This window comes from Thalassophryne amazonica, chromosome 13, assembly GCF_902500255.1.
Source record: "Thalassophryne amazonica chromosome 13, fThaAma1.1, whole genome shotgun sequence".
NCBI lineage: Eukaryota > Metazoa > Chordata > Actinopteri > Batrachoidiformes > Batrachoididae > Thalassophryne > Thalassophryne amazonica.
This window is the reverse complement of record NC_047115.1, coordinates 3045277-3072589: the sequence shown is the minus strand read 5'-3', so window position 1 is coordinate 3072589 and position 27313 is coordinate 3045277. Positions and strand designations below refer to the sequence as shown.

Genomic DNA, 27313 nt, shown 5'->3' with positions numbered 1-27313 from the left:
CAGAGACAGACAGAGAGACAGACAGAGAGACAGAGACAGACAGACAGAGAGAGACAGACAGAGACACAGAGACAGACAGAGAGAGACAGAGAGAGAGACAGAGAGAGAGATGGGGGGAACAGCACAGCACCTAAAGAAACGTCTGAGTATTAAAAAAAATCAAAAGAGGAAAATCTTAAATTACAACAACTTAATAATTTGGAAAAAAATGTCTTAAATGAGGAAAATTCTGAAATATTAAATAGTTAAATAGAAATACTATGGCATGATTAAATCATAATTTTTATTAATTAATTTAAGACACACAAAAAAGCAAAATATGACTGAAACAATAATTAAAAGACGGTTTAACTTACAATTATTAAGTTGTACGTTTGGCATGAATTTCATTTTAAACGTTTAACAACAGAATGAGTAATTCCACTGTTATACTTCACAGCGATCACTGGGACACATTTTATCCACACTGTAAAAAATGGCTGCAAAGAGTTTGAAACAAAACTTAAAATTCTGTTCAATTATAAAGAAATGTTCTTTAAATATTTAAAACTTTTGTTAACTGGACGAAAGCGAAAACAATATAAAATTCTGACTAAATTTGATTCTGGGCAACTGTTGCACTCAGGAGCAGACGGTTGCTGGTTCAGATCCCCTGAAGTGTCTTTTCTTCATCTTTAGCTGCTTAGAACTGCCGGGTTACGGGGAGCATTCTGGCCCCGCCCCCATCACCTGCACGCCATCAACCAAACAGGAAGTTACTGCTCCTGCTGCTCCATCTGCCGCTGCTTCCTATAACGCTTGTGGGCCTCAATGATCTCCATGACAACCGACGGGTCATCCAGGGTCGACACATCGCCGAGGTCACTGGCCGTCTCTATGGCGACCTTCTTCAGGATCCGCCTCATGATTTTCCCAGAGCGAGTCTTTGGCAGCTGCTTCACCACCTGAGACAAAAAGAAACCTTTAGAGCAGACCACGCCCACCACACATACAGCACTCTGATTGGCTCCCGCCTGTCCTGCTACGTTTATTTCTACCGCACTTTGATAATATGGGAAAATAAACATTTTTAAGAATTTGAATTACAATTTCACCCAATTAATAATTATTTTATTAATACACATTGTTAAATTTGGGAAAATTTAACATGAAATATTAGATGTAACTCAAAAGATGTAATAAAGTGTGTATTACTGATGACTGGAAAATTACTGACTAAACCCGGTCAGAGGTTTTGGGCCATTTCCATGGAAATCTGAGTGCTGCATCTCACCAGGTAGTGCTCAGGGACGGCGTATTTAGCGATCTTGGTGGTGACGAGGTGAGTGAGCTGCTGCAGAATGGCGGCTTGGTCGTGGATGGCGTCGTCCTTCAGCACAATGAAGGCGAACGGCACTGAGAGCGTGCACGTACATGCATGCACAAACACAACCATAACAACCTCTGTGACTCACACAGGTCAAAATCTGATTGATTTTAAATGTGACCAAAATAATAAATGTCAAACTCAAAATATTGGAAAGAACAAATAAAAAAGTTAATATAACATCAATTAGACATAAAATTATAGTAAACGCTCAAACAAACGCTCAGCATTAGTTGATCTTTATAAAAATTCAAATCTGCAGGGAAAAAAAAAAATCTATATTTTAACTGCTAAGAAAAGTCAGAAAAACATAAACATTCACTTTGGGCCCTTTTTTCCTTCTCTTTTATCAGACAGCTTCAGAAATTCAGTTTTTAATCTGAAGATGGTCTTCAAAAAGTGTTTTTGAAAGGCAAATAAATAAATAAAATAAATAAATGGGACCTGATGCCTGACCACCAGGAGGCGACATAGGACAAGGACTTTGTAAATACTCATTCCAGACTCCGCCCCTTTATGTGCAAGTTATGCAAGTTTCAGAATGTGAGAACTCGTATGAACAAAAACCTGAACTTCTACATTCACATTTTCACACACATGTAAACTGAAGTGACAGGAGGAACTATTTAATAAACTCTCCTGTTTTTCCTCATGTGACTTCAAATTAATGTTCACGTGTGTGAACTGTGAACACACGAGTTCTCACGTTCATACAAAACCTGCTGAGAGGCCCATCAGGAGGAGACTGCAGGGAGCTACAGAAGGAGGCTGCAGGGATCTGTTGGAGGAGGATACAGATGAAGACTGCAGGAGGAGGCTGCAGGGAGCTACAGGAGGGAAGGAGGCTGCAAGAGGAGGCTGCAGGGGGCTACAGCAGGGGAGGAGGCTGCAAGAGGAGGCTGCAGGGAGCTACAGGAGGAGGCTGCAGGGATCTGTTGGAGGAGGATACAGATGAAGACTGCAGGAGGAGGCTGCAGGGAGCTACAGGAGGGAAGGAGGCTGCAAGAGGAGGCTGCAGGCATCTGCAGGAGGAGGCTACAAGAGGAGGCTGCAGGGAGCTACAGGAGGGAAGGAGGCTGCAAGAGGAGGCTGCAGGCATCTGCAGGAGGAGGCTACAAGAGGAGGCTGCAGGGAGCTACAGGAGGAGGCTGCAGGGATCTGTTGGAGGAGGATACAGATGAAGACTGCAGGAGGAGGCTGCAGGGAGCTACAGGAGGGAAGGAGGCTGCAAGAGGAGGCTGCAGGCATCTGCAGGAGGAGGCTACAAGAGGAGGCTGCAGGGGGCTACAGCAGGGGAGGAGGCTGCAAGAGGAGGCTGCAGGGAGCTACAGGAGGAGGCTGCTTTTCTTACACTCCTCCTCCTCATCCTTCCTTCCTTCCTGCAGTTTTTGTCACTTTTTGAACAGGTTTTTCTTTGTGTAAATTGAACATAACGACCACACTGATGATGTTATTGTTTATGTGTAACCAGGACGACGGTGGGTTGCGATCTCATACCTTCTCCTTTGATGTCGTGTGGGATTCCGATCACCGCTGTTTCTGGAACACTGGGATGTTGTCCCTGTTCAAGGACAAAACTGCTTTGTGATGTCATCACACTTTTGAATCATACTTCTCATTGATGTGACCCTGCCTCTTATGGGAGGGGTGTTTGTTAGGTCCACCTACAGGGTGTGGCCACACTCCAACCTGAGTAAATAGGGGAGGTGATGGTCTGGTGGTTAAGGTGTTGGGCTTGAGTCCAGAAGATCATGGGTTCAAATCCTTGCCTGACTGGAAAAATCACTCAGGGCCCTTGGGCAAGGCCTTTAATCCCCTATTGCTCCCGGTGTGTAGTGAGCGCCTTGTATGGCAGCACCCTGACATCGGGGTGAATGTGAGGCATAATTGTAAAGTGCTTTGAGCGTCTGATGCAGATGGAAAAGCGCTATATAAATGCAGTCCATTTACCATTTATTTAGTAAATAACAGAAAGTTAACACATGCATGTTTTTCTGGACAGTGACGGGGTTCCAGTTCAGTGCCTGATGTCCGTGGCCTTCTTCCCCCAAAACCAAGGATCAGGTGGATCCTTCACGGTCCAAACAGTCCCACGAGTTATTGTGTGTGTTTTTTTCTTCAAGATAAAATGGTTGATAAATATAAAATATAACGCAATGCTGAAATCTCCTCGACTGTATGAGGCTTGTGTTTGTTTAATTATTAAGATCCTATTTCCTCATAAATGTACAATTTGTGCATGTTCAACAAAGCACCTCTATCAATCAATCAATCAATCAAAGAATCAATCAAAAACACTATTTACATTTTATAAGCAGAAGTTGTGCAAATCTAGGAATATTAGTAGATCAGCCTCTGTGCATTTGCAGGTATTAATGAGACAAACTGAACCGTGCAGGAAGTTAGCTTTGAGTCAGTGTGCAGAGGTCTCATCACGTTACACAAACAACATTTAGCAGTGTTTCTTTCTCGCTAGCTTTGACTTAATATATGAGAAACATCTTCTATAAACCACTGATGAACATCACTTGGAGCAGATGGGACGAGTTCATCAGTTCATCAGTTCACCTGCTGAGTGAGTGGCTGCAGAGGACACCTGGCCCTCTCGGCCCCTTTCTTTGAACACCACTGATATAAACACACAATAACGAAGCGCTTTTTTAGAGAGAGCAGCCACTGATGTCACAGTGCAGCTCGACTCTGATTGGCTGTCACACCCGCCACTCAAAAACAAAACTAAACAGATTGAAAGAATGTGACGTTTTACCCTCCGAAAACAGGTCCAGGTTAGTCGTCTCTGAACCTGTCCAAGGTCTGTGTCCCAAGAATGTTCCCTGTGAATTTGAAGACACTGGCATTAAGAGGACTGGACTCATGCTGAACACAGACGGACAGACAGACAGACACAGACAGACAGACAGAAGGCCTTTGCATTATCCGACGGCCATATTTGATGGTCTGCGATAATAAATAAACATTACATTGCATATGAGTCAAAAATAAAAACACACTTTTAGACTGTGTGTATAAATGCAAATAAATCATATTCATAAGTCAATTAGTAAAAAATTAGTGCTAAACTACGGGTTGTGTCCATGACACCAGTGTGGTACATGCAGATGTCCAGGTTGCCAGACAACAGGAAATGTAATGACGCAACAGCGAAACGCTCCATGCGCGAGACTTCAGAACAGTTTGAAGGACTGAAGCGTTTCTTTGGACACAGACCTTAAAAGGGCGCAGACCCTCAATTGGGACATGAACTTGAGGCAGGTTCAGACCCTGTATTAGGACACGACCTTTAGGCAGGTTCAGACCCTGAATTAGGACACGACCTTTAGGCAGGTCCAGACCCTGAATTAGAACAGGACCTTTTCACAGGCCCAGACACTGATTGGAACACGGCCTTTAGGCAGGTTCAGACCCTGAATTGAAACAGGGCCTTTTGACGGGTCCCGACCCTGATTGGAATACGGCCTTTAGACGAGTCCCAACCCTGAATTGGGATACAATTTCAATTCAATTCAATTTCAATTTATTTTCATTTATATAGCGCCAAATCACAATAGAGTTGCCTCAAAGCACTTCACACAAGTAAGGTCTAACCTTACCAACCCCCAGAGCAAAAATGCAGATGTACATGGTTGCCAGACAACAGGAAATGTAATGACACAACAGCAAAAACGCTCCATGCACGAGACTTCAGATCAAATCAAATCAATTTTATTTATATAGCGCCAAATCACAACAAACAGTTGCCCCAAGGCGCTTTATATTGCAAGGCAAAAGCCATACAATAATTACGGAAAAACCCCAACGGTCAAAACGACCCCCTGTGAGCAAGCACTTGGCGACAGTGGGAAGGAAAAACTCCCTTTTAACAGGAAGAAACCTCCAGCAGAACCAGGCTCAGGGAGGGGCAGTCTTCTGCTGGGACTGGTTGGGGCTGAGGGAGAGAACCAGGAAAAAGACATGCTGTGGAGGGGAGCAGAGATCAATCACTAATGATTAAATGCAGAGTGGTGCATACAGAGCAAAAGAGAAAGAAACACTCAGTGCATCATGGGAACCCCCCAGCAGTCTAAGTCTATAGCAGCATAACTAAGGGATGGTTCAGGGTCACCTGATCCAGCCATAACTATAAGCTGTTATGTGTCGGACGCAGCTCGGAGAACCGACCAGCGTTTGAAGGACCCAGTATGAAATAAGCAGAGCACGGTACAAAGGCTAACTGAATTTAATACATAACAGTGATACAAAAATAACAGAAAGTGCGGTCTGGCGTGGTGCGCTCCCAGCAGCGCTAACGGTCCGGAGCCAGAAGCTGTTCGGACCCAAGGACCCCGCCGACACCCCCCAGGTGGCCGCAACAAACCGAGTCTGTGAAAGAAGGAACCATTTATGTGAGTCCACACTCTACACACAGAGAGAACACTTAAAGGTGTACAAACAGCAAACAGCAAACACTTCCTGGCTTGATTACAAATCAGCTTCCCAACCTGCAGGCATGGAACATCCAGTTCACAAAACTCCACTGCAGTGGAAGCCGATACATGACTAACATACAGCTCAATATAATAAGGTGTGAGGGACACCACATTTACTGACTGTATAAATGTTAGTCACAAAATCTAACGTACCTCAGGAAGTGTGCTGACGAGCGTGAGACCTCACCCCCTCCTCTTTCACAGACCGTGCATCAAACCCTGGACGTTCTCTGCATCCACTGATGATGAGATGGCTCCCGAGACGACGATCTCACCCGTCTGGTCACAAGGTCGAGTCTCTGGCAAATACACACTGTATACTCCAGTCTTAAATGCCACCATGTTCCAATCCATATAGATGCACCTCAGCTGTGAGTCCTGACGAGCCGCAGGTGATCAGGGTGAGGTCCTGATAACCTCAGCAACACAGCCACTCAGTCCCAAATGCAAGCCACCTGGAAGGAAAAACAAAAGACAGAAACAAAAAGGCAGCCAGGCCCCCCAGCCATACAACATAAGCTTTAGCAAAAAGGAAAGTTTTAAGCCTAATCTTAAAAGTAGAGAGGGTGTCTGTCTCCTTGATCTGAATTGGGAGCTGGTTCCACAGGAGAGGAGCCTGAAAGCTGAAGGCTCTGCCTCCCATTCTACTCTTAAAAACCCTAGGAACTACAAGTAAGCCTGCAGTCTGAGAGTGAAGCGCTCTATTGGGGTGATATTGTACTATGAGGTCCCTAAGATAAGATGGGACCTGATTATTCAAACCTTATAAGTAAGAAGAAGAATTTTAAATTCTATTCTAGAATTAACAGGAAGCCAATGAAGAGAGGCCAATATGGGTGAGATATGCTCTCTCCTTCTAGTCCCCGTCAGTACTCTAGCTGCAGCATTTTGAATTAACTGAAGGCTTTTCAGGGAACGTTTAGGACAACCTGATAATAATGAATTACAATAGTCCAGCCTAGAGGAAATAAATGCATGAATTAGTTTTTCAGCATCACTCTGAGACAAGACCTTTCTAATTTTAGAGATATTGCACAAATGCAAAAAAGCAGTCCTACATATTTGTTTAATATGCGCATTGAATGACATATCCTGATCAAAAATGACTCCAAGATTTCTCACAGTATTACTAGAGGTCAGGATAATGCCATCCAGAGTAAGGATCTGGTTAGACACCATGTTTCTAAGATTTGTGGGGTCAAGTACAATAACTTCAGTTTTATCTGAGTTTAAAAGCAGGAAATTAGAGGTCATCCATGTCTTTATGTCTGTAAGACATTCCTGCAGGTTAGCTAATTGGTGTGTGTCCTCTGGCTTCATGGATAGATAAAGCTGGGTATCATCTGCGTAACAATGAAAATTTAAGCAATGCTTTCTAATAATACTGCCTAAGGGAAGCATGTATAAAGTGAATAAAATTGGTCCTAGCACAGAACCTTGTGGAACTCCATAATTAACCTTAGTCTGTGAAGAAGATTCCCCATTTACATGAACAAATTGTAATCTATTAGATAAATATGATTCAAACCACCGCAGCGCAGTGCCTTTAATACCTATGGCATGCTCTAATCTCTGTAATAAAATTTTATGGTCAACAGTATCAAAAGCAGCACTGAGGTCTAACAGGACAAGCACAGAGATGAGTCCACTGTCTGAGGCCAAAAGAAGATCATTTGTAACCTTCACTAATGCTGTTTCTGTACTATGATGAATTCTGAAACCTGACTGAAACTCTTCAAATAGACCATTCCTCTGCAGATGATCAGTTAGCTGTTTTACAACTACCCTTTCAAGAATTTTTGAGAGAAAAGGAAGGTTGGAGATTGGCCTATAATTAGCTAAGATAGCTGGGTCAAGTGATGGCTTTTTAAGTAATGGTTTAATTACTGCCACCTTAAAAGCCTGTGGTACATAGCCAACTAACAAAGATAGATTGATCATATTTAAGATCGAAGCATTAAATAATGGTAGGGCTTCCTTGAGCAGGCTGGTAGGAATGGGGTCTAATAAACATGTTGATGGTTTGGATGAAGTAACTAATGAAAATAACTCAGACAGAACAATCTGAGAGAAAGAGTCTAACTAAATACCGGCATCACTGAAAGCAGCCAAAGATAACGATATGTCTTTGGGATGGTTATGAGTAATTTTTTCTCTAATAGTTAAAATTTTATTAGCAAAGAAAGTCATAAAGTCATTACTAGTTAAAGTTAAAGGAAGCTACAGCATCCAAAGTTGTCCTCAATGAGGATGTAAAACTATTGACGAGATAATCTATCTCACTCACAGAGTTTAGGTAGCTACTCTGCCCTGTGTTGGTATATGGCATTAGAGAACATAAAGAAGGAATCATATCCTTAAACCTAGTTACAGCGCTTTCTGAAAGACTTCTACTGTAATGAAACTTATTCCCCACTGCTGGGTAGTCCATCAGAGTAAATGTAAATGTTATTAAGAAATGATCAGACAGAAGGGGGTTTTCAGGGAATACTGTTAAGTCTTCAATTTCCATACCATAAGTCAGAACAAGATCTAAGGTATGATTAAAGTGGTGGGTGGACTTATTTACATTTTGAGCAAAGCCAATCGAGTCTAACAACAGATTAAATGCAGTGTTGAGGCTGTCATTCTCAGCATCTGTGTGGATGTTAAAATCGCCCACTATAATTATCTTATCTGACCTAAGCACTAAGTCAGACAAAAGGTCTGAAAATTCACAGAGAAACTCACAGTAAAGACCAGGAGAACGATAGATAACAAATAAAACTGGTTTTTGGGACTTCCAATTTGGATGGACAAGACCAAGAGTCAAGCTTTCAAATGAATTAAAGCTCTGTCTGGGTTTTTGATTAATTAATAAGCAGGAGTGGAAGATTGCTGCTAATCCTCCGCCTCGGCCCATGCTACGAGCATTCTGGCAGTTAGTGTGACTCAGGGGTGTTGACTCATTTAAACTAACATATTCATCCTGCTGTAACCAGGTTTCTGTAAGGCAGAACAAATCAATATGTTGATCAATTATTATATCATTTACTAACAGGGACCTGGAAGAGAGAGACCTAATGTTTAATAGACCACATTTAACTGTTTTAGTCTGTGGTGCAGTTGAAGGTGCTATATTATTTTTTCTTTTTGAATTTTTATGCTTAAATAGATTTTTACTGGTTGTTGGTGGTCTGGGAGCAGGCACCGTCTCTACGGGGATGGGGTAATGAGGGGATGGCAGGGGGAGAGAAGCTGCAGAGAGGTGTGTAAGACTACAACTCTGCTTCCTGGTCCAAACCCTGGGTAGTCACGGTTTGGAGGATTTAATAAAATTGGCCAGATTTGTAGAGATGAGAGCTGCTCCATCCAAAGTGGGATGGATGCCGTCTCTCCTAACAAGACCAGGTTTTCCCCAGAAGCTTTGCCAATTATCTATGAAGCCCACCTCATTTTTTGGACACCACTCAGACAGCCAGCAATTCAAGGAGAACATGCGGCTAAACATGTCACTCCCGGTCCGATTGGGGAGGGGCCCAGAGAAAACTACAGAGTCTGACATTGTTTTTGCAAAGTTACACACAGATTCAATATTAATTTTAGTGACCTCCGATTGGCGTAACCGGGTGTCATTACTGCCGACGTGAATTACAATCTTACCAAATTTACGCTTAGCCTTAGCCAGCAGTTTCAAATGTCCTTCAATGTCGCCTGCTCTGGCCCCCGGAAGACAATTGACTATGGTTGCTGGTGTCGCTAACTTCACATTTCTCAAAACAGAGTCACCAATAACCAGAGTTTGATCCTCGGCGGGTGTGTCGCCGAGTGGGGAAAAATGGTTAGAGATGTGAACGGGTTGGCGGTGTACACGGGGCTTCTGTTTAGGACTACGCTTCCTTCTCACAGTCACCCAGTCGGCCTGCTTTCCCGGCTGCTCGGGATCTGCTGGAGGGGAACTAACGGCGGCTAAGCTACCTTGGTCTGCACCGACTACAGGGGCCTGGCTAGCTGTAGGATTTTCCAAGGTGCGGAGCCGAGTCTCCAATTCGCCCAGCCTGGCCTCCAAAGCTACGAATAAGCTACACTTATTACAAGTACCATTCCTGCTAAAGGAGGCCGAAGAATAACTAAACATTTCACACCCAGAGCAGAAAAGTGCAGGAGAGACAGGAGAAGCTGCTATGCTAAACCGGCTAAGAGCTAGTAGCTGCGCTAAGCTAGTGGATTCCTAAAAACACACAAAGTGAATAATGTGTAAATAATTTAGAGGTGATTCAGCAGAGGGAGTGCTTTAGTTAAGGCACGTGAAGATTACACCTACCTACCTTTAGGCAGGTCCAGACGCTGAATTAGAACACAACCTTTAGACTTGTCCAGACCCTGAATTAGAACATGACCTTTAGACAGGTCCAGACCCTGATTGGAACACGACCTTTAGACAGGTCCAGACCCTGAACCTGTAACCCTAATCATTTGTAACTGAAGGTTACAAATGATCTTCTTATGGCCTCAGACAGTGGACTCATCTCTGTGCTTGTTCTGTTAGACCTCAGTGCTGCTTTTGATACTGTTGACCATAAAATTTTATTACAGAGATTAGAGCATGCCATAGGTATTAATGGCACTGCGCTGCGGTGGTTTGAATCATATTTATCTAATAGATTACAATTTGTTCATGTAAATGGGGAATCTTCTTCACAGACTAAGGTTAATTATGGAGTTCCACAAGGTTCTGTGCTAGGACCAATTTTATTCACTTTATACATGCTTCCCTTAGGCAGTATTATTAGAAAGCATTGCTTAAATTTTCATTGTTACGCAGATGATACCCAGCTTTATCTATCCATGAAGCCAGAGGACACACACCAATTAGCTAAACTGCAGGATTGTCTTACAGACATAAAGACATGGATGACCTCTAATTTCCTGCTTTTAAACTCAGATAAAACTGAAGTTATTGTACTTGGCCCCACAAATCTTAGAAACATGGTGTCTAACCAGATCCTTACTCTGGATGGCATTACCCTGACCTCTAGTAATACTGTGAGAAATCTTGGAGTCATTTTTGATCAGGATATGTCATTCAATGCGCATATTAAGCAAATATGTAGGACTGCTTTTTTGCATTTGCGCAATATCTCTAAAATTAGAAAGGTCTTGTCTCAGAGTGATGCTGAAAAACTAATTCATGCATTTATTTCCTCTAGGCTGGACTATTGAAATTCATTATTATCAGGTTGTCCTAAAAGTTCCCTGAAAAGCCTTCAGTTAATTCAAATTGCTGCAGCTAGAGTACTAACGGGGACTAGAAGGAGAGAGCATATCTCACCCATATTGGCCTCTCTTCATTGGCTTCCTGTTAATTCTAGAATAGAATTTAAAATTCTTCTTCTTACTTATAAGGTTTTGAATAATCAGGTCCCATCTTATCTTAGGGACCTCGTAGTACCATATCACCCCAATAGAGCGCTTCGCTCTCAGACTGCAGGCTTACTTGTAGTTCCTAGGGTTTGTAAGAGTAGAATGGGAGGCAGAGCCTTCAGCTTTCAGGCTCCTCTCCTGTGGAACCAGCTCCCAATTCAGATCAGGGAGACAGACACCCTCTCTACTTTTAAGATTAGGCTTAAAACTTTCCTTTTTGCTAAAGCTTATAGTTAGGGCTGGATCAGGTGACCCTGAACCATCCCTTAGTTATGCTGCTATAGACTTAGACTGCTGGGGGGTTCCCATGATGCACTGAGTGTTTCTTTCTCTTTTTGCTCTGTATGCACCACTCTGCATTTAATCATTAGTGATCGATCTCTGCTCCCCTCCACAGCATGTCTTTTTCCTGGTTCTCTCCCTCAGCCCCAACCAGTCCCAGCAGAAGACTGCCCCTCCCTGAGCCTGGTTCTGCTGGAGGTTTCTTCCTGTTAAAAGGTAGTTTTTCCTTCCCACTGTCGCCAAGTGCTTGCTCACAGGGGGTCATTTTGACCGTTGGGGGTTTTCTGTAATTATTGTATGGCTTTTGCCTTACAATATAAAGCGTCTCGGGGCAACTGTTTGTTGTGATTTGGCGCTATATAAATAAAATTGATTTGATTTGATTTATATAGCGCCAAATCACAGAGTTGCCTCAAAGCACTTCACACAGGTAAGGTCTAACCTTACCAACCTCCAGAGCAAAAACAAACAAAAAACAAAAAAAAAACAGAATCAGGCATTAGAAAGACTAGACTTTAGACTGACTTTAGACTTGTCCAGACCCTGAATTAGGACACGACCTTTAGACTTGTCCAGACTCTGAATTGGGACACGACCTTTAGGCAGGTCCAGACCCTGAATTAGGACACGACCTTTTCACGGGTCCCGACCCTGATTGGAATACAGCTTTTAGACGGGTCCCGACCCTGAATTGGGACACGACCTTTAGACTTGTCCAGACCCTGAATTCGGACACAACCTTTAGGCAGGTCAGGACCCTGAATTAGGACACGACCTTTAGGCAGGTCCAGACCCTGAATTAGGACAGAACCTTTTGACAGGTCCAGACCCTGAATTGGAACACGGCCTTTAGACAGGTCCAGACCATGAATTGGAACACGGCCTTTAGACAGGTCCAGACCATGAATTGGAACACGGCCTTTAGACAGATCCAGACCCTGAATTAGGACATGACCTTCAGGCTGTCCAGACCCTGAATTGGGACACTGCCTTTAGACGGGTCCAGACCCTGAATTGGAACACGGCCTTTAGGCAGGTCCAGACCCTGAATTGGGACATGACTTTAGGCTTGTCCAGACCCCGAATTGGGACACTGCCTTTAGACGGGTCCAGACCCCGAATTGGGACACGGCCTTTAGACGGGTCCAGACCCTGAATTGGGACACGGCCTTTAGACGGGTCCAGACCCTGAATTGGGACACAGCCTTTAGGCAGGTCCAGACCCTGAATTGGGACACGGCCTTTAGGCAGGTCCAGACCCTGAATTGGGACACAACCTTTAGGCAGGTCCAGACCCTGAATTGGGACACAACCTTTATGCAGGTCCAGACCCTGAATTGGGACACAACCTTTATGCAGGTCCAGACCCTGAATTGGGACACGGTCTTTAGGCAGGTCCAGACCTTGAATTGTGACACGGCCATTTTTAAATGGTTGATGATGTTTTTTAATTAAAGCTGAAAGTGGACAGAGACAGCGGGACTTTGTTTCCATCCAAATACTTATGGAATGGCCTGGATGGTTTTAATAAATATATGTGTGTGTGACATCTCCCGTGTTCTTGGTGTCTCACCAGAGCGTCCTCAATCTCTGCTGTCCCGAGACGATGTCCGCTGACGTTGATGACATCATCCATGCGGCCGGTGATCTGGTAGTACCCGTCCTCGTCCCGGCTCGCTCCGTCGCCTGTGAAGAAGTAACCTGACAGACAGCAGACGTCAGCACACCCGTCCACCGCTGCCGGACTGTGGCTGCGGTGACGCGTACTGACCAGGAAACGGTTTGAAATAGGCCTCGATGAATCGCTGGTGGTCGCCGAAGATGGAGCGAGCCATTCCGGGCCATGGTTGGCTGATGCAGAGAGCGCCGGTGACGGTGTTACCGTCCAGCAGCTGGCCCTGACACCACACAACACAAACCATGGGTTTAGAAAGGTTTGAATTCCTTTCAGTGGAAGATTAAAACATAGTTAGAGTCAAAAATAACATTTATTTATTCATTTAGTAGTTTAGTTTTAGAAATAACAATATGACTTTACAAGATTTTACAAATGTTGACCAACATTTTATTATGACCTGATTTAACATATTTGACGTGTTATAAAATCCTCTGAGGAGCAACTTTTCCATAAATAAGGTCTCACTTTGTCTATAACAATATTAAACTGTCAGATTTTCTGTTTTTAGGAGACAAACTGAACATTTGGCTCCACGTTTCCCTGAACGTTTAACATCAACATTTTCAGTTTATGCACTTCAGAGTTTGGCCAGAGGGGGCGACTTTTAAGTTGGAAAACCTTTCTTTTGTTATTTCAGCTGTTTGAAGGTTAAACTATGGATGAAAAACAACAGAAATCAGACTGACGTTTTTGACACAGTTTAGATGTTTGAGAGGTCTGAAGAGTTGTTCCAGGTTCCAGCTCTTTATCCCTCACCCGAGAAATCATTACTGATTTACAGAAGAATCATGTGATGTAGGGTTTTTTCATTGGTGCTACTAAAAATATTTCTGGCACTGATGAGATCAATAGAGCTTAAATTTTTATATTTACTAATTAATAAGAAATAATGCATTATTTTTTACAGCCATAATTCTAAAAGCCTGAAGGGCAGAGAGAGAACCTGCACACTGTGTATGAGCTGGAACACAAACCTGCCGGACAGACACCTGAGCTGGACGTTTGATTTATTTTCTCTGTTTTTCTCTTTTCTGTACCTGCAGGAAATAAACACATTTTGTATGTTTTCAGATCGAAAACGTTGTGCATCTTTATGCACAACATTCCATCAGTTTGAAACTTTTTTGAAACCCAACAATCAGTCCAACAACCCGCTACAATGATGTGTGTGATTTACTATATGATCAATGCGCCATCGCGCTGGAGGTGGAAACAATATGGCACCTGTCAATCAAAACCCTGGGACACTGAAGGTCGCAGCTCAAGGCCCCAGATGACAACGTGACGACTGTAAACAGACTTCAGAATCGTCTTCTGAGATAGAAATCAGAGTGAAACATCAAAACGACCCAAAGCTGAACTGATGAAACTCTGTTTCTCTGAGAAAGAGGTCAAAGGTCAGTCCAGTTCTGTGACAAAGACTATCAGAGTGAAAGTGATCCAGATTGACTTCAGGGATAATGTGTGAAAGTGGAGTAGCATAATTTAATCTAATCTAATCTCAGTCCACGTGGTGCAGTTACGAAGAAAAGCCTCTGAGAGATTAGACGAGTTTAAAAAAAGAGAAGAAACTCATCTGGTCTGTTAATCGAAAGACACAGATGCTGCTCAAAGTTTACGGGTGATATCGAGGATTAGAGAGAGAGACACTGAGACTGTCTGTCTCTCACAATAACTCTGTTTCAGATGATCAGACCCTCTTTCCTTTAATATTTTATTTTCCTCAATATGCCACTTTGGAAAGTGTAGCTTCCACACTGATTAGCTCCTTATGCTATTCTCTACTGCTGTGCATCAGTCTGCGTGTGTTTTAGTCACTCTGTGCGCGTCAGTCTGTTTGTGCATTAGTCTGTGTTTTAGTCGCTCTGTGCGCGTCAGTCTGTTTGTGCATTAGTCTGTGTTTTAGTCGCTCTGTGCGCGTCAGTCTGTTTGTGCGTTAGTCTGTGTTTTAGTCGCTCTGTGCGCGTCAGTCTGTTTGTGCGTTAGTCTGTGTTTTAGTCGCTCTGTGCGCGTCAGTCTGTTTGTGCGTTAGTCTGTGTTTTAGTCGCTCTGTGCGCGTCAGTCTGTTTGTGCGTTAGTCTGTGTTTTAGTCGCTCTGTGCGCGTCAGTCTGTTTGTGCGTTAGTCTGTGTTTTAGTCGCTCTGTGCGCGTCAGTCTGTTTGTGCGTTAGTCTGTGTTTTAGTCGCTCTGTGTGTGTCAGTCTGTTTGTGTGTCAGTCTGTTTGTGCGTTAGTCTGTGTATGTGTCAGTCTGTTTGTGCATCAGTCTGTCTGTGCATCAGTCTGTGTGTACGTTTCCGTCTGTGCGTGTCAGTGTTTGTGCGTCAGTCTGCATTTCAGTCTGTTTGTATGTCAGTCTGTTTGTGTGTGTCAGTCTGTGCATCAGTCTGTGTGTGTGTGTCAGTCTCTTTGTGCATCAGTCTGTGCATTAGTCTGTTTGTGCGTCAGTCTGTGTGTGTGTGTCAGTCTCTTTGTGCATCAGTCTGTGCATTAGTCTGTTTGTGCGTCAGTCTGTGTGTGTGTGTCAGTCTCTTTGTGCATCAGTCTGTGCATTAGTCTGTTTGTGCGTCAGTCTGTGTGTGTGTGTCAGTCTGTTTGTGCATCAGTCTGTGCTGTAGAGTACTGACGGGGACTAGAAGGAGAGAGCATATCTCACCCATATTGGCCTCTCTTCATTGGCTTCCTGTTAATTCTAGAATAGAATTGAAAATTCTTCTTCTTACTTATAAGGTTTTGAATAATCAGGTCCCTTCTTATCTTAGGGACCTCATAGTACCATATCACCCCAATAGAGCGCTTCGCTCTCAGACTGCAGGCTTACTTGTAGTTCCTAGGGTTTGTAAGAGTAGAATGGGAGGCAGAGCCTTCAGCTTTCAGGCTCCTCTCCTGTGGAACCAGCTCCCAATTCAGATCAGGGAGACAGACACCCTCTCTACTTTTAAGATTAGGCTTAAAACTTTCCTTTTTGCTAAAGCTTATAGTTAGGGCTGGATCAGGTGACCCTGAACCATCCCTTAGTTATGCTGCTATAGACTTAGACTGCTGGGGGGTTCCCATGATGCACTGAGTGTTTCTTTCTCTTTTTGCTCTGTATGCACCACTGCATTTAATCATTAGTGATTGATCTCTGCTCCCCTCCACAGCATGTCTTTTTCCTGGTTCTCTCCCCTCAGCCCCAACCAGTCCCAGCAGAAGACTGCCCCTCCCTGAGCCTGGTTCTGCTGGAGGTTTCTTCCTGTTAAAAGGGAGTTTTTCCTTCCCACTGTCGCCAAGTGCTTGCTCACAGGGGGTCATTTTGACCGCTGGGGTTTTTCTGGACTTTTGCCTTACAATATAAAGCGTCTTGTGTGTGTGTCAGTCTGTTTGTGCATCAGTCTGTTTGTGCATCAGTCTGTTTGTGCATTAGTCTGTGTGTGTGTGTTTCAATCTGTCTGTGTGTGTTTCAGTCTGTTTGTGCGTCAGTCTGCATGTGCCTTTCAGTGTGCATGTCGGTGTTTGTGCGTCAGTCTGCATTTCAGTCTGTTTGCGCGTTTCAGTCTGTCTGTGTGTCAGTCTGTCTGTGCATTAGTGTACATGTGCCTTTCGGTGTGCATGTCCGTGTTTGTGCATCAGTCTGTGTGTGTGTCAGTCTGTGGGTGTGTCAGTCTGTTTGTGCATCAGTCTGTGTGTGTGTGTCAGTCTGTTTGTGCATATCAGTCTGTGCGTTAGTCTGTGTGTGTGTTTCAGTCTGTCTGTGCATCAGTCTGGTGGACATATGTGCTTGGTGTCATAAGGAGAACATGTTTGGACTCGGAGGCCTGACAGTGTGTTTGTTTGCGCACCTTATCTCCCATGAGCACTGGCTGGATTCCAAAGAAGGGCCTCATGGCCATCGCCGGGACGATGGGTGCTCCGTCCTCTGCCGGGCGCGGCGCGATGCAGATTCCACCCGTCTCTGCAGGGAAACAGATGCACACTTTAACATGAGCGCGCCTGCAGATCACACTGACCCCAGTTCAGCTTGAGAAATAGTCAGTAGCTACAGAGTGACCAGCAACCTCTACAGGCTGCAGTGTGTATTACAACTACAATTTAAAAGACTTAACAATTGAAATAATGAAATCAGGCATGGAGTTGAACCTTCTCGTTACACCTTCTCGTGAAACTTTGACACGTCTTCAGTGAAGAACCCAGGGTCACTGGGTGTTTCGGGTCTTTAATCTTCATACACCCTCGCCTGGGTGACCGGTGTTGAGCAGTTCCCGGCTTGTGTCCAAGTGGCACGTTGTTCCACAAATCCCCCCTTTGGATCTACAGCCACCTTGAGGCCCTCTCTGCAGGCTCTAGATTGTCCTTGATTGCTCTCTTCGCTTGCAGTCCTTCAACTCCAAGGAGTTTGAGGGTTTGCAGTAGTGAATGGCCAGCGAAGCCTCGGCACCCAATCTCCACCGGCTCACAACGGGCTTTCCAGTGTTCCTCCGGCACTCTGCGCTCTGTGTATTTAGCTGTCTTTCGCTCATTGGCCTCATCAATTCAGCCCTCCCAAGGGACAGTCAGTTCCTGAAGAACCACTTGCTTGGTGGACTCTGATGATAGCACCATATCTGGGCAGAGAGAAGTGGTTGTGATGTTGGCTGGGAACTTGAGTTGTTTTCCAAAGTCGATTTGGAGCTGCCAATCACGAGAGGTGGTGAGAAGCCCAACAAAGAACTAGACTGATATCGATGGGCCTTGTGTACTGGACTGACAAAGTAGATTGACTGTTTGGGGCAGCCTGGGTCTTGCTGTGCTGGATCGCCGTGCAGATGGAGTCCACCAAAGATCCTAAGACTTGGTCATGATGCCAGCGGTATCGCGCCTCACCTAGCACTTTAGGGCAGCAACTCAAGATCTGCTCCAGGGTGCCCCTCCTCTGGCACAGCTCTTGCACTTGGGAGTGTTGACTAGGCCCCAAGTATCTCAACTCAACCTTTATTTCTAAAGAACATTTAAAACGACATCAGTCGAACAATGTGCTGCACATAAATGAAAAATGGGCACCAAGTTACCCCCAACTGTAACTAAATGAATTAAAAATAATAAAATTCCAACAGGCAATAAAACAGATAAAAGACAAAGTAAAATAAAGAGTAAAAAGTAGTAGGAAATAATAAAATTTATTTTATTTTATTTAAATAGCACCAAATCACAACAAAGCTGCCCCAGGTGTAATCACTCATTTAGGAAAAGCCAGAGAAAAGAAATAGTTTTTTTAGAGAGTCTTTAAAAGTCTCTAGGGACAGGGATAATCCAATATTAAAGGGGAGACTATGCCAGAGCCTGGGGGAAGCCGATGCAAAGGCTCTGTCACCTCTCGTCTTGAATCTGGTTTTAAGCACCTCCAGCAACAGTTGGTCAGAAGACCTTAAGGGAGTCTCGGCTGGGACTCTGGCAAGGATGGTTGCATCTCATCCTCGCTTTCTGTGTTTCTTTATCTCTGCCCCAACCTTCAAAGTCCCAAATTCACCAGACTGTGAATTGTTCGAACTATGTTTGGAATAACCATGGAATTGATCAGCTGGTCTCTCAACGCTACTGACACCATCTTTTCAGCAAGAAAATCAGGGCTGGGGGACCCAGCGAGCTCAGATGAACCTATCCTGCGGGCTATGTTATCGACACCTGGGAAAAGTGGCACATCGCATGCTTGGCACTACTCTCCATGGAAGATGTTGAGGACTTATTCTTATTTGCTTTTATGGCAGGAGGGCTTTTGCTGATTAGGCACTGCCCTGACCTACTGTAAAATTGGCAAGACGGCTGCTACCAAAACCGCAACCCGTTGTCGCTTAGGCGGTTCCCGACCTTGGGCTGGGTTCCGGGGTGGGATCTGGGGGTATCTGGGGGGGTCTCGGGTGTCGGGGGGACCTCGTGTGCTTCGTGGCCCGAGGGGTGGGTCTCGCCTCTTTCCTGGAGGCCGGGACCCACCCTCGAGTGCCGATGGTCCCGCCTGCGCTCTGAGTTCAGTTGCGGTGGCTCCTTTGCTCCCCGTCTCCACCGCCGCTCGCTCCTCCCTCCGGGGCCGTGGAGGTGCGGTTCTGGGCCCCCCTCTTGGTGGGCCCTGCCGGCGCCCTGCGTGCTTCCCTCGGTGTGGGGTTACTTCCTGTGCCTCCGTTGGGGGGAGCAGTGTCGGGGGTGCGTTCCGGCACCGTCGGGCCGCTCCCTTGTTGGTCTGTTGTGCTGCCCCGGTGGCCCTGGTGGCTGCCCTTCCTGGCCCCTGTCCCCTTCCGCTTCCCTTTTTCGCCTGGTTCCTCCTGGGGCCCTGCATCCTGGGCCCTTTTCCGTTGTTGCTTGCTGTGGTTGTCGTCACTCCAGACTATATGCATACATGGACAGAGACTGATAAGAACTCATCTGCACACACACGACACATGCTCCCCCCACCCCTACCCCCCTTGTGTTTCTGTCCCCACCCCCCCAGTGTTGAAGACCCCGGCAGCTGGAGAGCTGCTCACAACATTGACCTTGTGTGTGAGCCATTTACTGAGGAAGATGTTTCTACATTATCCAGGTCTGTCATGTTGCTGTTTTGGCCTGAGGGTAGAAGACAGGATTAACTAAACACCTCAGGTCCGACTGCTGACGTTCTCTTGGCAGCTGAGTTTTGTTCTTCAGCCATGATTTCATGATGAAGGGAACAGATCAAGCAGGTGTTCACAGGTTCTACAGCCTGAGACAGGTCTCCAAACCTGAGGGACGTGGGTTCAAGTCCTCGGGGACGTGTTGCTGATGTGGCCAGTGGATCTGTGTGACTGAAAGCTTTAAACCTAATTTAAGCCACGAGCAGCAGAACATCTGCAGCTCTGCAGAAAATCAATTAAGACGACTCGTAGAAAGCAGAGTGTGACCCAAATCCCCGACAATCTCCTGATCTAAATCTGACTTAGACTCTCTCCAGCTGTGCTGCTGTCTCTGAAAAACCCCAATAAATTAAGAAATTAAAGGAAATTAAAGCCACACTTAAAGGAAACATCTAACAAATATAAGATGCCCCCTAGTGTCAGTGAGAAGGTGCTGCAAGTTTATGTGTTTCAATATACAGGAATGATACTGAATATGCACAAATACACTCACCCAGACCTGGACCTGGACTTGGACCAGGACCGGCATGCCCTATCTCCACTGTGCATGCGTGATTTTGGACCACAGCAGCTCATCTGAGTCTGACTCTCTGAGTCTGACTCTCTTCATCCAAAGTGATCAAAGGGATGAATGTGATTATTAAACAGCTTGGGACTCCGGCGAGGGCGGTCTCATCTCCTCCTCTCTCCTCTATCTCTGCTCCAACCTTCAAAGTCCCTACTTCACCGGACTGTGAATTCTTCAAACTATATTGGATTAACCATGGAATTGATCAGCTGGTCTCTGAACGCTATTGACACCATTTTTTCTACAAGAAGATCAGGGCCCTGCATGCCCAGATGGAACTTACCCTGCGGGCTATGTTCTCGACGCCTGGGAGACTTGGCTCGTCGCATGCTTTCCGCCTTTCTCTGTGGAGGACGTCAAGGATTTATTCATATTTGATTTCATAGTAGGAGGGCTGGTACTTATTGGCTTATGTGCTGCCCTGACCTACTGGAAAACTGGCAAGACGGCTGCTGCCAAAACCATGACCCCTCGCTTGTCCGTCATGATTAATGAGTTGGGCAAGGCGATGCATTCTCAGACTGAGTTAACCCTTGAACTCAGAGAAAACTCGGAGAAAATGCGTGCCTTGCAGTTGAAGATTTCAGAGGCCGGGAATTTTTCATAATTGGGATCTGGTTTGTTCATGTGAAGCTGGAAAAGTGTTATTCACTGCTTAACCAGAAACACGGCAGGCTTATCAGCCTCTGAAGGATAAAATGCCTATTGTTTTTCCTCCAGAAGAACTTCTATGGCCTTGGCTGCCTCCTTATCTCTCTTACTCCAGTACACAAGGACAGAAACTGACTCACACATGGACAAAGACTGAAGCATGCTCCACCTCCCCCCTACCTCCCCTCCTGCCCCCATACACACCCCATCCCGGCCACCGCTCACACCACCCCTTTCCCCTCTGGGGGCTGTGCAGTTTTAGCTGTGGCAGGTCCCCATTCCCCCCAAGATGGTGGCGGTGGGACTCCTGTTGCAGCAGCTACCACACACTCACATCGCCTCAATTTGGAAAATGGACTGTTTCATGTTTAGTGCACATAAACAATGTCAAATGTATATGTGTTGTCTTAATTCTGATGTGTGCCATTATTACGATAAACAAGTAATAATTGTGGATTAAATTGCTGTATCTTGTCTGTGGTAATGTGAGTGTGGACGTAATCTCGTTGTTGTTGAATTGTAATGACAATGACAATAAAGCTCATCCATCCATCCATCCATTAACCATCAGATGACAAAGTAAAACCTCTTAAATTGTTCTAAAGTCAGTTTGAAGCACAAACGAGGTGATAATCAGCGAGTCACTCCTGACGCTCTGAAATGACGGCGAAGCTGCTGCAGCACTCTGATCGCTTTCTCCGTCTTTTATTCTGAAATAATGCTGAATTAATGTGGAAATGATTGTTGTAGAAAAGCTTCAGATATCTGTGGCTGAGACAGATGATGACTGGAGGCAGTTTGACGCAGAAACGAGGTGATAATCGGTGAACCGCGGCTAATTACGCATGCGTAGCGATGGCAGGGCGGACCCATTTTTATGTGGACCTGTTTGGTCGGTGACACCGGGTTAGTATAGCATTAGCATCATGTTAGCATAATGTCAAAACAAACAACAAATCAATGAACTAGAATCTATAATTTTTTCAACTTCTGGTTGAGTTTTCTTTGATTGTTTTCGAATCAGAGTTCAGATATTCCACGTTTTCAGGTGCCACTGAATGCAGCATGAAAGAACTGATGACTCAGCATGTTTTAGCTTACATCAGCGAGAGAGCTAAAATTAGCATGTGTAGCACTACGCTGCTAACTGCTGTTAGCGTGCTGCTACATCCCAAAACCAGCAAAATAATTCCTGATTCCTGAGTAGCTCAGGTGTGATGTCTCACCTGTTTGCCACCAGGTGTCCACTACGTGACAGCGTCCGTCTCCCACCACGTTGTGGAACCAGTGCCAGGCCTCGTGGTTTATTGGTTCTCCCACTGCAAGAACCCACAGAAACACAAACAGTACCTCATGTTAGAGCAGAACCACTCACCTGACCCATCCCTATAGAACCTGTCACATTATGGGATCCTGATCCTGACATGTAGAAATATATGCAGCCGGATCTCAGAGTCCAAACCAGTCTGGACTTCGTGGTATGAAGGTCAAACAAACGTTAAGCAGCGACACTTTCATGTCGTTACTGTGACGCCACATTCAAACACTTTGATCAGGTCCAGGTCATATCATCACCATGGCACCAAACAGAACGTCGGATAAATGTCTCACACACGCCGTCACTTTGTTGACACCGTGACCATGCGGTTAGTTTTTCACGGACTTGTGAGGACCCAGAGTGTCCACTGGTCTGTCCTCACAGTCAGGTGATGTTCTGACGTGTCCTTGATCACGCACCACATGATCCAAGTGGTCCCTCAGATTGTCAGTGATCCTCATCTGAGTCATTCCAGCAGGACCCAAGGATCCTCCACAGAGACGTGGGTTAGGGCTCGACATCCAGTCCTGAGGTCACTGGTCCGAGTCCAGGTCTGACAGTAGGACAGACTCCGTAACATTAAAAGAATTATTTTCAAGCCTGAGTATCTGAGGACGGCAGCATGGTGGCTTAGTGGTTAGCACTGTTGCCTCCCAGCAAGAAGGTCATGAGATCAATTCCCACCTGTGTCCTTCCTGTGTGGAGTTTGCATGTTCTCCCCGTGTCTGTGTGGGTTTCCTCTGGGTGCTCTGGCTTCCTCCCACATCTCAAGACATGCAGGTTAGGTGGACTGGAAACTTTAAATTGTCCGTAAGTGTGAATGTGTTTATCTCTATGTGTCCCTGAGACAGACTGGCGTCCTGTCCAGGGTGACCCCGCCTCACGCCCTGTGACTGCTGGGATAGGAACCAGCTCCCCACGACCTGATCTTCGATAAGTGGTTGTAGATGAGAGAGTGTCTGTGGACATTTTTTTTTCAGGTGTGTGTTTTGGGTCTGACCTGATCCGAGTGTCCTCAGCGTGGAGCGGTCGTACTTTGTCACCCAGCTCTTGTCGTACTTCAGCAGCAAGCGGAGCGCCGTTGGTGCGCAGTAGAACTGAGTGATGCCGAGACGCTGCACCATCTCCCAGTAGCGGCCTGCAGAGACATGGGCTTCATCAGGTCTGGTTCTGGGTTTGACCCAAGTTCCACTAAATCAGTTACTATGGCAACTCAGTCTGTGAAGGTCACATGTTTATCAGCTAAATGGTAAATGGACTGTATTTATATCACGCTTTTCCATCTGCATCAGACGCTCAAAGCACTTTACAATAATGCCTCACATTCATCCCCGATGTCAGGGTGCTGCCATACAAGACGCTCACTACACACTGGGAGCAACTAGGGGATTAAAGACCTTGCCCAAGGGCCCTTAGTGATTTTCCAGTCATGTTGGGATTTGAACTGAGGATCCTCTGGTCTCAAGCCCAACACTTAACCACTAGACCATCACCTCCCCCATCAGCTGCTGCTTCTTTTATGATTCCCTGAGGTCAAAGGTCAAATGCTCTGCAGGAGTTTACAGCAGCAGATCATTTCCTGCTGCCCCGCTGACCTCCCCTACGACAAATGACCATTATAAATCTCAGGAACCAGATGCAGACCTGAAGCACACCCCAATCCCTTTGGGGGCGGAGCCAAGACAGTCAGAAAGCTGTTTTATTACATTTTATCAATAAAGATTCTCTTACGGGAAACTGGAACCCAAACACTAAAACACAGAGCAGGCCCCGCCCCCACCACTCAAACACAGGGCAGACCCCACCCCCACCACTGAAACACAGAGCAGACCCCGCCCCACCACTCAAACACAGAATAGGTCCGGCCCCCACCACACTGATATATAAGTGGTTGAATATTTCTGCTGTTACGTTACAAAAGTTGACCTTTTGTTTAAATAGTTCCAGGTCACAAGGTCACGCTGATTCCTACCTGGGTCCGGGTACACGGGTGTGCTCTCAAACACGACAGTGGTGGCGCCGTTACACAGCGGCCCGTAAACCACGTAGCTGTGTCCGGTTATCCAACCTACATCTGCCACGCAGCCGAAGACATCGTCGTCACGGTAATCGAAGACATACTGAGACCAGAGGACAAGAACACATCACACATGCAAAAAACACACATGGAGGAGGGGTCTGCCAAAAACTAGGGCGGAGTCGACCAGAAAAAAATAATTCAGACTGAATCTTAATCAGAAAATGTTACCATCAGTTGGGAAATAATTATCAATAATCCAAATATTCCAAAAGAAAGTTACAGAACAACAATCAGAAAATGATTTCATGCAGTCAAATGAAAAACAGACGAAAAACCCGTCGCACTTTGATGATGTCACAGTAAATCAAAACTTTTCCAGACAGTTTTCCTTTGACGGCCAGTGGATGAACACATGAACATTTCCATCAGTGGTTAAGACAAATTGACAGCAGTGACTTGAGGAGGAAGGTGACAGAAAGTGAGGGGAGCCACAGAGACGCCTGGACAGCAGTGACCTGAGGAGGAAGGTGACAGAAAGTGAGGGGAGCCACAGAGACGCCCAGAGAAACCTTTAGCAGTATGATTTATGCAGCTTCATGCTGTAACAGAGAAGAATTCTCGTCAAATTAGGTGTCCAAGTTCAGCTGCAGTTTGCCAGAAGCTGGCCCAGATTTCACCTGTTTTTTGAAATGCTTCTCTGTTCCATGAAGCTGTGAGAACGTTGTCCAGCTACAGGGGCCCTGAACTCCCTCACAGCTGTCTGGTCATCTCAGTGGCTCCCCTCACTTGTCTCTGTTCTGCACAGTCATTCAGTTTTAAACAGGTGTCACATGAAGGTCTGGGGTTCAGACAGGAGCCTCTTCAGTGACGACACTTTGACTCAGATCTCAAACTGATGCCCGAACCGGTTTCAGACACCTTAAGGAATCTGGATCAGGCCGAGCACTCACAATGTATAAAGCCACATTTGTCTGTGCCGCAGGCCCTCACTCTGACCTGGACCTGGCGCCGCGAGCACTTCTGGATAAAGCAGCTTTTGTTGTGGTGTTCTGCACAAGCCCCGCCCACTGAACCACTAAGCTGCTTTAGAAATTAGCAGACAAATATTTGTGTCTGTGTGGATTAAGAATCATGTTTTCATTCAATTATGAGCATCAGCAGATGTTTCTGCTGTTCGATCAGGAGCTCATATAAGCTCGGTCACGCCGCCGTCACACCGCCACAGGTCCATCACAGCTGCCATCACGTCCTCATTAAAACATCAAAACTGTTCTAATGATGGCAAAGTCTGCTTCAGGCTCCAGCAGCAGCCGTCCTGAATGTGTCCAGATGCCGTCTGTCTGAGGACGCACAAAAACTCACGGGATGCATAAAAAAAAAAAAAAAAAAACACAGACGACATGAAGAAGAGGAGGAAAGGAGGCGACGAAAGGAAGGAAATGAACAGAAAGCAGGAGGTGAGGAAGGAACAAAGGAGAGGAGAAGGTAAGAAAACAGTGAGGTAGGAGAGGAAACAACCTGAGGACTGAAGGATACAGAGGAAAAGAAAGGAGAAAACTGAGGAAAAGAAGGAAAGAATGAGGTTAAAAAGAAGACGAGGAAATAAGACAAAACAGTCCTAAGATTTTATAAGAAAGAGATTTTAAAAAGGACATAATGAAGGAAAATAGGACACAAGAACTGATCCAGTGTGTGTGTGTGTGTGTGTGTGTGTGTGTGTGTGTGTGTGTGTGTGTGTGTGTGTGAGGACATGGACCCGGTCTGGGGTTTCAGACCCCGGGTGTGTGTGTGACCTCGGGCGTGTGTGTACCTGGTGCGTGAGGGTGGCGTACAGCAGGTACCCGGCCTGCGTGTGGACCACACCTTTGGGTTTGCCGGTACTTCCTGAGGTGTAGAGCAGAAACAGCAGGTCTTCACTGTCCATCGGCTCGGCGGGACACACTGGAGACTGACGGGACATCGCCTGGACAACACCACACCTGACCTCAGCCAAACACCCAACTCATTAAAGTGTCCAAAATCACAACCAACAAAACATCAAATCACCATAGATGAAAACATTAAAAACAGAAATATAAGAAGATAAGAAATATACATAAATAAAGAAGAAACACTAAATCGATTCAAAGTAACCAGAGTGATGTCGGTTCAGACCGTCCACATTATATGCAGCGAGTGAGCGGATCTGAACTGTGTGTCTGTGTGGCGATCCTCATTTTCCTCTCATCCACATCGGTTGCTACAGGAATGCGGTCACACGCGTGGAAACAGTCACATGACTGCTGTCCAGCATCACTCTGCAGATCAACTAAACTGAGGATCTGGATTATAAAAATAACCTCAGCCAATAGCGGGTTTATATGTATTTATATATTTATATTCCTGTTTATATTTTATGAAATGTTTGACAGCAGCTGACAGCCGAACACAAACAACAACTGACACAACCCACGCCCAAAACAAGTGTGGTGTTCAAAAACACTGGTGCAGTGTGTAGATGAAAGATTTCAAGGTCCTTGTCTTCTCCTGAAAGACAGACAGTGTGGTGGAGAATTGTTGTGAAATATGTGAGGTGCACTGTTTGTCTGTGATGCTCACTATGGGGGTCCATCTCTCCTGAACACACAAGCCCCGCCCACGTGTTCCCTGCTGGTGTTTGTGCTATCTCAGAGAATCCGTGGTCCCTGATCAGGTCTGTGGGTGTATCACCTCCTGCAGGCTGACGTCCAGCGCTCCCATGTCCAAGGGCTTCTCAGTCCTCTGAGCCACGAACACGTGCCGAACCGTCGGACAGACTTTCACCGCTGCGTCCACCGTGGCTTTGAGGTTGATGAGGCGGCCGCCCCGCACGGCCTGGTTACAGGTCACCACAGCTTTACACCGCGCTGGACACGGAGCAAACCACACCAGCATCACAACCTCAACCACAACAAACATCAACAA

At 45.6% G+C, this 27313-nt stretch overlaps 2 protein-coding genes across 2 annotated transcripts in view; both read right to left on the bottom strand.

Annotated features, from left to right (window-relative positions):
- Positions 1–538: 538 nt before the first annotated feature.
- Positions 539–27306, bottom strand: acss1 (acyl-CoA synthetase short chain family member 1). Its single transcript, XM_034185157.1, has 11 exons — positions 27080–27306; positions 26181–26333; positions 24323–24470; positions 23351–23488; positions 22259–22351; positions 17036–17148; positions 13310–13436; positions 13112–13239; positions 2864–2927; positions 1274–1395; positions 539–944 (listed from the first exon to the last, which is right to left on the bottom strand). The coding sequence occupies exons 1-11, from the start codon at positions 27281–27283 to the stop codon at positions 756–758; spliced, it is 1479 nt and encodes a 492-aa protein (XP_034041048.1). The 5' UTR covers positions 27284–27306; the 3' UTR covers positions 539–755.
- The window catches only part of LOC117523801 (cell surface glycoprotein 1-like), a 91744-nt gene continuing 91737 nt past the window's right edge, over positions 27307–27313 (bottom strand). Inside the window, 1 exon segment of the mRNA XM_034185412.1 lies at positions 27307–27313. Within this exon segment, the coding sequence (XP_034041303.1) occupies positions 27307–27313 (7 nt within the window).